This window comes from Drosophila teissieri, chromosome 3R (genome assembly GCF_016746235.2).
Source record: "Drosophila teissieri strain GT53w chromosome 3R, Prin_Dtei_1.1, whole genome shotgun sequence".
Lineage (NCBI taxonomy): Eukaryota > Metazoa > Arthropoda > Insecta > Diptera > Drosophilidae > Drosophila > Drosophila teissieri.
This window is the reverse complement of record NC_053032.1, coordinates 27746771-27758193: the sequence shown is the minus strand read 5'-3', so window position 1 is coordinate 27758193 and position 11423 is coordinate 27746771. Positions and strand designations below refer to the sequence as shown.

At 42.8% G+C, this 11423-nt stretch overlaps 4 protein-coding genes across 4 annotated transcripts; 3 read left to right on the top strand and 1 right to left on the bottom strand.

Moving 5' to 3' along the window:
* Positions 1-2815: 2815 nt before the first annotated feature.
* Positions 2816-4863, bottom strand: LOC122621154. The gene is made up of 7 exons (XM_043798911.1): positions 4737-4863; positions 4354-4489; positions 4153-4291; positions 3963-4092; positions 3800-3894; positions 3339-3575; positions 2816-3279 (listed from the first exon to the last, which is right to left on the bottom strand). Exons 2-7 carry the CDS (start codon positions 4425-4427, stop codon positions 3178-3180), a joined length of 777 nt encoding a protein of 258 aa, XP_043654846.1. The 5' UTR covers positions 4428-4489; positions 4737-4863; the 3' UTR covers positions 2816-3177.
* Positions 4864-5260: 397 nt separating this feature from the next.
* Positions 5261-7962, top strand: LOC122619769 (serine/threonine-protein kinase ULK3). Its single transcript, XM_043796880.1, has 7 exons — positions 5261-5459; positions 5527-5675; positions 6065-6289; positions 6350-7080; positions 7139-7323; positions 7380-7466; positions 7849-7962. Exons 1-7 carry the CDS (start codon positions 5373-5375, stop codon positions 7945-7947), a joined length of 1563 nt encoding a protein of 520 aa, XP_043652815.1. The 5' UTR covers positions 5261-5372; the 3' UTR covers positions 7948-7962.
* Positions 7963-8110: 148 nt separating this feature from the next.
* Positions 8111-9136, top strand: LOC122619770 (chymotrypsin-2). The gene is made up of 3 exons (XM_043796882.1): positions 8111-8269; positions 8336-8698; positions 8762-9136. Exons 1-3 carry the CDS (start codon positions 8135-8137, stop codon positions 9062-9064), a joined length of 801 nt encoding a protein of 266 aa, XP_043652817.1. The 5' UTR covers positions 8111-8134; the 3' UTR covers positions 9065-9136.
* Positions 9137-9625: 489 nt separating this feature from the next.
* Positions 9626-10632, top strand: LOC122621614 (chymotrypsin-2). Its single transcript, XM_043799539.1, has 3 exons — positions 9626-9757; positions 9910-10272; positions 10336-10632. Exons 1-3 carry the CDS (start codon positions 9626-9628, stop codon positions 10630-10632), a joined length of 792 nt encoding a protein of 263 aa, XP_043655474.1.
* Positions 10633-11423: the final 791 nt, after the last annotated feature.

Here is an 11423-nt window from a genome sequence, read left to right as displayed (position 1 = left end):
AATTTAAATGAACAGACAGTAAAAATACGCTAGTGCTAACGAACTTTGTAAACTTAAAAGCAAGGCTGCAAGCAGAAAAGCTCCAAAATTATGCGAGACGTAAAAAGGCAAACTTAAAAGCGAGCGATACTAAATACAACGTAGTATAAAGTCGCTGAGCGTTAAAAATAAAATATCAGACACGCAACAGCGACGGCTGCCAGCAGTGTTTTCTATAGAAAACGAAAATTATTTCCTGTTTTCAGCAATAACAACCGCGCGTGAGGTGGAAAACGAAAATATCGCCCAACAAGCGGAGATAACAGAGTTGGGGGTGTCTAACAGTCGTGGTGAATCCGAAACGCATTTGGCCATTGCATTGCAGTTTGTTTACCATCAGCTATTAGCCACAAACCTTATAGAGTATGTATGTACATACGCATATACATTGTGTGTATGTATGTATGCATACCGCTTAACATACCCCTTGAAGTCAAAACGACGCAGTTGTAAGAGAAACCGAGACGAGGCGGAGATACAAAGGGGCCCCAAACAATGCGTAAAAGAGGTGATTGATAACAAGGTGCGCCTTACAAATGTTCACTGTTTGCCCTCCACGAGCAATACAGAAATTCGTTAAGACCTCCAATCCATTCGAAATTCTCTATGCTTATCTATTTAAGTGCTCTGATTTGGGGAATATGTATGTCTATACGTACATACATATGTATATAGTGGCAGAATTTAGCGGCACTGGAAGTACATAACCACATAGTTACCTTGTATTGCTCAATAGAAAGAAGCGACCATCTTTTCATTTTCTTTTTATTTTAGAATTTTTTTTGTATAACATGCCACTTATTTTTCACGGTGTCTATAATTATGCTGATACAATTGGAGCTACAAATAGAGGGTGAACGTTTTTCGTGCACACAGTTGCACTTTATGTAAACATGTGGGCACACGCACAAGGTTGTGGCAGAAGAAGAAGAAGTGCATTGTACAGGCGAAAGAGAGAAGAAAGGAGGAGAGGAAGAGGGCCAAAAGGACAACCATAGAAAGAGGGAGCAGCCAAGCTTGGTGTATTTTTGGCACACAATCGCCCCCAGTACAGCCCTCTCTTTCTCGCATTCGCCTATACCATTTCGCTGTGTGGTGCATTCAACCTGCTGGTGAGAGAGACAGGTGCATTTACAGTTCCTCGCGATCAACAGCTGTGTGAGTGATGGCGAATCGGGCAATTACTTAACTGCGTTTGTGCGATAGGGTATCTAAAATTGATTTCGCTAACAAATATTTGCACTGATACCATTTCATATTATATTCTGTAATTTATGTATTACAAAGTATTTATATTTTCCATTAGTTAGGTAACATTTGATTGAAATATAATGTTCATATCGTAAATTGTGAAGCATAAACATGATCGAACATGAATGCATGCATTAAATGAAATAGCACGTGATAAGCAGTAAATGTAAAGTGAGAAAGAAGGCCAACACTGGACTCGCAGGCAACGCAATTTGTTGAACTTTAATGCGTAGCAAGCCAAATCGAAAACTGCAGTAAACAATGAAACGTTGCTAACGGCCCACCCTCTCACATCCCCAACCCCCTGGTCGATGATGGCGATGATTTGTTATTGTTGGCCTGGCTTACACGGGGTTGTTGTTGCTGCGTAGCTTTTTTTTTTGTTGCTGGATAAGGCAGCGGCGCATGCAACAAATTGCGTTCTACCAACAACAGGAACAACGACATTCAGAGATGAGAGACAAAGGACCATGGGTAGAAATTTTAAACAAGAGTACTACGCTCTCTAAAAACAGCGTCAGAAAATTCAAAAAAGTATTTAAAGTGCACTAATATTCGTGAAATAAAAAACTAAAACAAAAACTAAAATATGCCTTCAACATCAACTTTAAGTTTATAGTTTAATTTATATAAACTGAAAACTGGTGCTTACTTTATTTCAATATATTACTATAAATATTGTTGTTGGCTCATTTTTTAATTGCACAAGATATGGCTATAAAAAAGATAACATTTTCAACCCCGAGAATAAGATAGCACAAAGACCACAAAGAATCGCCACTCGATGACGTAGTTTGTTTTCCAGCTGAATTCCAATTGCAATTGTTCAAATTACCCCACTTGAACGAGGAAACCAGAATGCTCTTGGAAGATGAGAAAATATTCAGCAGAGGAGGAAAATGTGTGTGACATAGGGTGGGAAAAAGGAGCTTGGGCTCTATCACCACCAGCAAATAGAACCACACATACAAAGTGCGCCGGAGTTGTCGTCATCCATGGAATGATTAACAAAAGCAGTTGATTGAACTTCGTTTGGCCTCCGCACATCCCACGGCGAATGTTTGTTTGTGCCCGTGTGTACTTGAAATGCCCCACTTTGCGGTGTGGGGCTAATAATTTCGGGTGTTAATGACCAGAGCACTGACTTTCGGCGCTGCAAACAAGTCCCAGCAATTGTGTTCCAAAGATTGATGGGGGCCAGGAAATTCCAGATGCACATAGTGGGATCCCCTTTCGATTTATGGTAATGGCAAAAATGCCAACATCTTGCAAATCTTTGCATCAGGTTAGGATTCTAACATCTATTGAACTTTTATAAGCAATTTTTAAAGGATTTAACTTAAACTTGCTTATATAAAACAAAAAGGCTAAAGAAAATCCAGGGAATTAGGTTATCATACATTCTATCGCTTGACGCAGACGAGTTGAGATGAACTGCTGTCAAATGTGGGCGTTTTTGGGTAACGCCCGAAAATGGACGCAGCAAAAGTGTCATTAGACTCATATTTTTGGTTTCGTATTTTTTATATTGCTTGTCGCTTAATATTTTAGATACATAGCTACAATTCGGATTGTACATCTATATATGCATATAAAAAACACGATATGTTGACATACATAAAGGCAGAGATTCTTCAACAGTACACAAAAAACATATGTATGCGTTTGGACGGAATAGACTTACAACTAATTACGCTCATTCGCGGTTAAAATTTGTGGTATTCGAGAGGCACATCTCTAAGGCACTGAACTGGTGGATGGAATGTACACTATAGTTTAAGCAATGTTTGAGTGCGAAGCATCAGGGTAATCTAGTGCTGCTTTCGGACGGTATAGATTGTGCAATTTCGTTGTGAGCCCCATAGATGGATGGAAAAAATACTTTTATTAACCCACGGGCATGGTGGAAACGGTGCTGTGTGGGGTGGTTGGTCGCGATCCTGCCAGTGAGTTGGCGGTAGATGCGTGCAGGGAGGCCATTGTGCCCATCTGAAAAGGTGAATAGAATCATTAGTCATATTTTAGATGTAATTGCTTGGTGAACTTACGCGTAAATGGGCCAGATCCTCCAGTTTGGTCAGATCCACGAGTTCCAAAAACAGAGAGTACACCAAGGCCCATCCATAGATAGACAACACACAGAAAATGGTCCACAGGAGCACCATAAGCACATTGTAGGCAAAGTACAGATCATTGACAATGGCAAAGAAGATCAGTGCCAAAGCCCGCCAAACAGTGAATATGGCAAAGGACCACAGCCAGGGCATAACCTTCCTCTCGTATTCCTAAGGTATAAAAAACATGTATTATAATGGGTTTTTAAATAAAAACTCGTTTGCCAATTGATGGGATTATGTGCTAATTTCTTGGTTGTGACTGTGCAGGATGAGTATGTTACCCTTTTGCTCAGTAAGCGTTTCTGTTCTCCCAGTTTTTTATGCTTTCGGGCAATGAAAAATGTAAATGAATTGCATGCAACAGCTGTAGGATACCCAGCACTAAAACTTACCTTGCGCAGAGCCACGCAGAGAAGGACACTGGTCACAAAGTTAATCAGCGCCATGATAAGCGAGAACAATGCAAAGACAATCAGCATGTTGCGAACTGCAAATAAATCAGGTGGTTCATAAAAGGATATACCAAGTTTAGAACACGATTTCCAATAGGCTTACCATGCTTGTTGCCCACATAGACGAACTCATAGGATATGATGTAGTAGCCATAATGTGTAGATCCTGGAGCAGCCATCGCATAGCAGTAGATGTCGAAGATGCTCGTGGCGATGGTGAAGAGGGACAGGAACTGAAAGAAAGTTTTACGTTACAAAAAAGGACATTCTCTATAAGGATTTTCATATCCTACAATGGCAAACAATCCGACCAGCATGGCACCCTTCTGTATGTCGATGTACTGGTTGTTTTTGAGCAACGGTCGTTGGTACCACGGAATCCTGACGGATCGCGTGGATCGGGACATCTTGGAGTGTAAATTCGTCGAGGATCTGGAAGATTATAAATGTATTAGCTTTGACATATTACTATAAAGATAAGATGGCAATCTCACCTTCCCGTGGCATGGGAATAAACCGACGGATTGGACCGATATGTGGAGGGCGTTTTTCTGCCGTAATTCATCATGAAGCCTTGTAAGTCTCGTCACGTGTATAAGAAGGAATGTCCTTTATCAATTCTTCAACCAGCTAATAAAAGATTTGAAATATAACCGTTAGTAAGTGGGTTCTATTAATTTTCGTTTATTGACCAGGGCGTGTTTGCTTAATTTGTGTATTTTGGGTGTGTCAAGCGAGGCTTAACATTTTCGAAAACTTTGATCGCGTTTTTTGCACGTTTAAAGTTGGTTAACTGTATATATCTCAGTGTTGGGCTGTTGCAGTGTTTGTAGAGGTTTCGGGAAACAATAATTGACATGCCTTTGCATTTATTTACCTCTAAAAAACGAATTATTAATCACCTCGCAACGCATCAAAAACAAAACACACGAATCAGGGCTTAGTAATATCCAGGGATGCATCAAAGTTAGGTAGCAAATACCGATAGAGCAACAAGTGCTATCGATATTGCTCTCGATGGGCAGCACTGTCTAATCAGCTGTTCAATTGGGCGCCTATTTAGTTATTTGTTTGAATATAATATTGGATATGAAAAAAAAAATGAATTGGTATTCAAAAGTGGTATGTACGGTTATGAGATTAATTCATCCTTTGTTCAAATATATAGAAGTTATTTATAAAAAGAAGTCATAAAAGCACTTCAGTTTTATCTGCTGAATCAGTTTGTAACCATTTTAATTGTAATCCTTGATAAAACTTTAGATATATTCAACAAAATCCAATTGTTTTATAAGGCCATTTAATTTGAATTCAGTTAATTGCTATCGATTGACTCCAGCAACTTGACTGCGTTATCGGAACGATTGCGAGGCCCTGGATTGCGCGCGCGTATGTGTGCTTCTGTGTGTGTGTGTGTGTGTGAGCAGAGGAGGGCGAAAACAATCGACCAATGGAAAACATAAACATTTAATTTTGAGCATATTTGGTATCAGAACTAGATGACCGGCCCAACATGTCACTGCCGCGGATCACGGACTTCGAAATTCTCGAAAAACTCGGAGCGGGCAGCTATGCGACCGTATACAAAGCGCGGCACAAAGTGGGACACCAGTTACATACACACCACATAGCGCCAAGGGTCTAATATTTACGTTTTATCATTGCAGAAACAGCGCACTTATCACGCCATCAAGTATGTGGAAATGTCGACGTTGTCGGAAACCTCGAGGGAAAACCTAATCACCGAAATACGCCTCCTCCGGGAACTCAAGCACAAGTACATTGTGACGCTGCAGGATTTCTTCTGGGACGACAAGTATACACCATCGTTTCATACAATCAGTCGATGATTCATCCTTCTAGCAGGATTAGCATATATGTAGGAGCTCAAATGGTGGCAGGTCTAGCTTACAATCCAAACTACTAGAGAGCTTTATAGGAATATAGGTTTAGGTCATAAATATGTTGTTGCGTTGGAAGTTAATGTCAGTGTATTATGTATAATAATTCTACTCAAGACAGGCTCAGTTACTAGAAACCGGTATAACTCATGCCGCTAGGTTATCTTTATTATGCCATTATTATTGGTGTTAAGCTCAAACAGATTAGTCATCCAGTTTTTACCAATTTCAGCGAAACTAATCGGTTTCCTTGAGAAAACATGCCACGAAATGTACAAAAGTATTAAAGTCTGCTTTATTTCAGAAACATTTACATCGTTTTGGAGTACTGTAATGCCGGCAATCTATCCGCTTTTATACGAACCAAGAAGGCATTGCCGGAGAGCACCTGTCGCTACTTTTTGCGCCAACTGGCGGCCGCTGTGCAGTACATGCGAGCCAACGATGTGTCCCACTTCGATCTTAAGCCGCAGAACCTGCTGCTCACCCGCGGAGCCAACAATGTGTCTCTGAAGGTGGCAGACTTTGGGTAGTTAGCTAAGTAGTATTACAATATATACTTTGTACTAATATTTCGAATCTGTTGTAGGTTTGCTCAGCACCTGAAACTGGGCGAAATCAATCAACAGCTGAAGGGATCGCCGCTCTACATGGCCCCGGAGATTGTGCGCAAGCATCAGTACGATGCCAAGGCAGATCTCTGGAGCATCGGGGTGATCCTCTACGAGTGTCTATTCGGCAAGGCGCCGTATAGTTCGCGTACCATTGAGGAACTATTGCTGAGGATCAGGAAGGCCGAGGCCATAACACTGCCACCAAACGCTCGGATCAGCAACGAGTGCCATGATCTCCTGCGCCGCCTTTTGGCCCACGAGCCCACGGCGCGCATTTCGTTTGCGGACTTCTTTGCGCATCCTTTTCTCGATCTCAAGACGTTTCCCACGGAGCACACTCTGCAAAAGGCCATTGATCTGGTCACGCAGGCATGCGCCTACGATGAGAAACGCAACTACAAGGAGGCTTACTATTTGTACTGCAGTGCCCTGCAGTATTTTGTGCCGCTAATCACGGAGGAGACGGACGCCACCAAGCGGCTGGCATTGCGCAATCGTGCCTTGTCTTACACAAAGCGCGCCGAGGAAATCAAGAATTGCATAATCGAGGACGAGTACAGAATGTTGGCTGAACGGCAACGACAGGCGGCTACAGCTGCCACAGCTAACCAAGAGCCACCTCAAGCTTCCCAAGAACCCGCTGCGCAGCCAAGCAGCTCGCGGGTTGCTGAAATGTTGGAACCGGATGCCCGCTATAAACAGCTATGTAAGATATGATTTGTGTTGTAAACTTGATCATTTATAATACCGCTCCTCCATTCTAGATGCCCTTTCGAACTCAAGTCCGTCCCTGAAGACTGGCCTAGAAATCGGACGAAAGGGCGAGCTATACCTTTACGAACGGAAGCTGGACGCAGCACTGGAGTCGTACACCTCAGCGTTGGGCATTCTGGTGCCGTTTGTGAATAATGAACCAAAGGGCGAACGCCGTAATCTGCTGCTGCAGCAGGTTAGCCAAATGTGCCCTCTAAGCAAACAATTTAACCTATGAAGAATCATTTTTAGCTGGAGTTCTGGATGAAGGAGGCGGAGAGCATCAAGAGCATTTTGAGCGCCAAGCACTTGGACGAGGAGGAGCAGAAGCTGTCCACGGTACGCAGCTGCAGCATACAGTAGACAACAAAAGATTGAATTGAATTCGATGAGCAATTTTGGGCGCCTGGTGCGCATTTGTTAGAGTATTTTTGTAGGACGATGTGCGAGGAGCATCGCTTAGTCACGTAGCCTTCTATGATCTTATATACAATATACAGATATACAAATGTCTCTATTAGATTCGCTTTCTATGTACAGCAGTACCATGACCGCTATTTGTAACGCTCCCCAAACAACCTATTCTATATGTATTGGTATTCCTATTCGTAATTGTTATGTAAATTCTAACACCGATGGCCTTCTACGTGTATACTGACCCACTTGTTTGCAGCCTGAGAACCGTTGTTAAGTTTTAAACCATTTGATTTTCTATTTTAAGCGCACTTCATTGAGAACCATCACATTCCAGGGCTGGTCAAGTCCGCCGCTCCTTTATTTCATTCTGTTTATAGTGCTTAATTTGATTAAAATTGTTTAAAGATAACCGAAGCAGTTTCGTTTGATATTGGTCAAGATAACGCGATAGTGGCGCTCTCTTTTCATCGCGAAGGTATAATCTCGTCCTATCAATTGCTGTAAATAATCGTAATCAACATGAATGGGCAATGTCGGAAGGCTTATAAAAGCGGCTGTCGAACGATTGCTGCTCATTTTCAGCTAAGAAAATGTCGCGGAATCAGGATCTCTGTCTGACGGCTATCATCGCCCTCTTGACTATCGCGGGCATTTCCCATGCTGCTCCCCAAATGGGACGTGTGGTCAATGGCACGGACTCCAGCGTGGAGAAATACCCCTTCGTGGTAAGTTCGTCAAAGGTCGAAGTGAGTGAAATGAATGAAAGTAATGTTTACCTTAATATCTTTCAGATTTCGATGCGTGGCTCCACTGGCTCGCATTCCTGCGGGGGCTCCATCATTTCCAAGCAGTTTGTGATGACTGCTGCCCATTGTACGGACGGACGCACAGCCTCGTCCCTGTCCGTTCAGTATGGAGTGACCAAGATTAATGCCACCGGTCCGAATGTGGTGCGCGTGAAGAAGATCATCCAGCACGAGGACTACAATCCCTACAACAACTATGCCAACGATATCTCCCTGCTGCTCGTGGAGGAACCCTTTGAGTTCGATGGCGTCACTGTGGCACCCGTGCAGTTGCCGGAGCTCGCCTTTGCTACGCCCCAAACGGATGCCGGTGGCGAGGGAGTGCTCATCGGATGGGGCCTCAATGCGGTTGGTTTCGACTACGATCATAGTTTGTGTTGAAGGCTTTAATCTCAGTGTATATCTCTTTAGACTGGCGGATACATCCAGTCCACACTGCAGGAGGTGGGCCTGAAGGTCTACTCCGACGAGGAGTGCACCGAACGTCATGGCGGTAGAACGGATCCCAGGTACCACATCTGCGGAGGCGTGGACGAGGGCGGCAAGGGACAGTGCAGCGGAGATTCCGGTGGTCCACTCATCTACAATGGCCAGCAGGTGGGCATCGTGTCCTGGAGCATCAAGCCCTGCACCGTGGCCCCCTATCCGGGTGTCTACTGCAAGGTCAGCCAGTACATCGACTGGATCAAGAAGAGCCAGATCATTTTGGCCTAGTCATCGCATTATCATTGTGAATAGTGCATGGGCTATACCTGCAATAAATAAAACTGATATTGAATGATTAAAGTGGTCGCCTTCTTAAGCCATAAATCGGTGTCAAGTGAAATACTCGGGATTTGCCTGTTTTCTTTGATAAGGGGTATACTAATAATATAGGGGGTAAGTTCCCTTTTTCTATAATTGGATTCAATCATTCTTTAATCTGGTTTTTTGCCATTGTTAAATGATTAAATTAAATGTGATAATTATACAACATATTATATAACCATTTAACTACAATTAACTACATATATGCAATCACAAGAGATGTGCTAATTTTTCTTTATTTATAAATATAAACTTATGTCCGATAGCTTCCTTTTATTTTTAGCCAGAAAAATTTGCGCATTTTGGCTTTCTATTTGAATGCTTTGGTGGCCCGACGAGTACCATTTTATACAAATGACGACAGATTCAATAACCTCCTATCTAAAGTCGTAAATAATACTAATCGTTCATATTCGGCGAGCTTATAAAAGCAGTAACCCACCCCGGGCTACCATTTTTGGGCCAAATATGTTGTCGAATCAAGATCTCAGTCTGGTTTTAATCGTTCTACTGACCATTACTGCGGTTGGTCAGGCCGCGCCTTCCACTTCAAGGGTGGTCAATGGTACGGACTCCAGTGTGCTGAAGTATCCTTTCGTGGTAAGGAAAAGTAAAGTGAACTATAATCAAAATTTTAAGAAAAAGAAATGACCCAAGAAGTGACTCAAAAACATGTTAAATAATTAAATATTATTTAAAATCAATAAGAAAAGTAAAGATTCTACATATTAACCCGCTGATTTCTGGATAAGGTATCCCTACGCAGCTATGATGGATCGCATTCCTGCGGAGGATCCATTATTTCCCAACATTTTGTGATGACCGCCGCTCATTGCACCAATGGACGTCCTGCGGATACCCTCTCGATTCAGTTTGGAGTGACCAATATAAGTGCCAAGGGTCCGAATGTGGTGGGCATTAAGAAGATCATCCAGCACGAGGACTTCGATCCCACTCGCCAAAATGCCAATGACATCTCGCTGCTGATGGTGCAGGAACCTTTTGAGTTCGATGGCGTCTCTGTGGCTCCTGTGGAGCTGCCAGCTCTGGCTTTCGCTGTGCCTCAATCAGATGCCGGAGTTGAGGGAGTGCTCATCGGTTGGGGTCTCAATGATGTGGGTTATTCGTCGAAAAATACGATTTTAAATGAGATTATTTCATACTACAATCTTTTTTAGACCTATGGAAGCGTGCAGAGCACCCTGCAGGAGGTTTCGCTGAAGATCTACTCGGATGAGGAGTGCACCGCCCGACACAATGGCCAAACTGATCCCAGATATCACATTTGCGGCGGAGTAGACGAGGGTGGAAAAGGTCAGTGCAGCGGAGATTCGGGTGGACCCCTCATCTACAATGGCCAGCAGGTGGGCATCGTGTCCTGGAGCGTGAAACCCTGCACCTTGGCTCCCTATCCGGGTGTCTACTGTAAGGTTAGCGAGTACGTTGACTGGATCAAACACAACCAAATCTTATAGGCTTAGTCATAAAGTATATTGTTCAATAAATGGAAAATGAAACCACTTAATAAATAATCAGATTGGCAGATTACTTTACTTGTTCCTTGGGGGGCGATAAGCTAATTATCTGGGTCATTATTATAAAGGCTTCGTGGGGCAATAAATATTGGGGATTGTTTTACTAGCTATAAATTTAGCATATTGTTTCTGATGAAACGAGTTAGATTTGGCGCCAAAGCAGTGGTTTTGGTTATCAAGCAGTTAAAGCAGTTTAAAGCAGTGCTACGTGGCCTTATAGTACTCATAAAACTGTAGTTGAAATTGGCGCTTGTTTATGGTATTCCTCAAACTGTAATTTAAAATGATATGTAATATATGTAACTTGATATTAATTGTTATGGTCGAAGTGAATTATGTTTTATTTAAAAGTTATTTCATACTTTAAGTGGGCTATACCAATAGTAAGAACAAAAGATATTTGGTGCTTGCAGCTGGACTGCAGAAACTGCACTTTCAGTCGCAATGAAAAACATACATTTCATCACCCTTACTAAGGCCTTTGAAGGTCTAAGGATGTCCGCAACTCCCTCGGCTACAAATATTTGTGCTGCAGACCTTCATTAGCACCGAAATGAAGAAGTAAGCAGTTTGAGCAGCACTGGGTCACTGGACCAATACGAAGTCACCCGACCCGAATCGAAATCGCTCATCCGCCCCGTCGGCTGCTGCTGCTACTGCTGCTGCTGCGGATGCTTCTTCATGCTGATGGTTCTACGGCCGCGGCTTCAACTTCTGGCACTGCAGTCAAC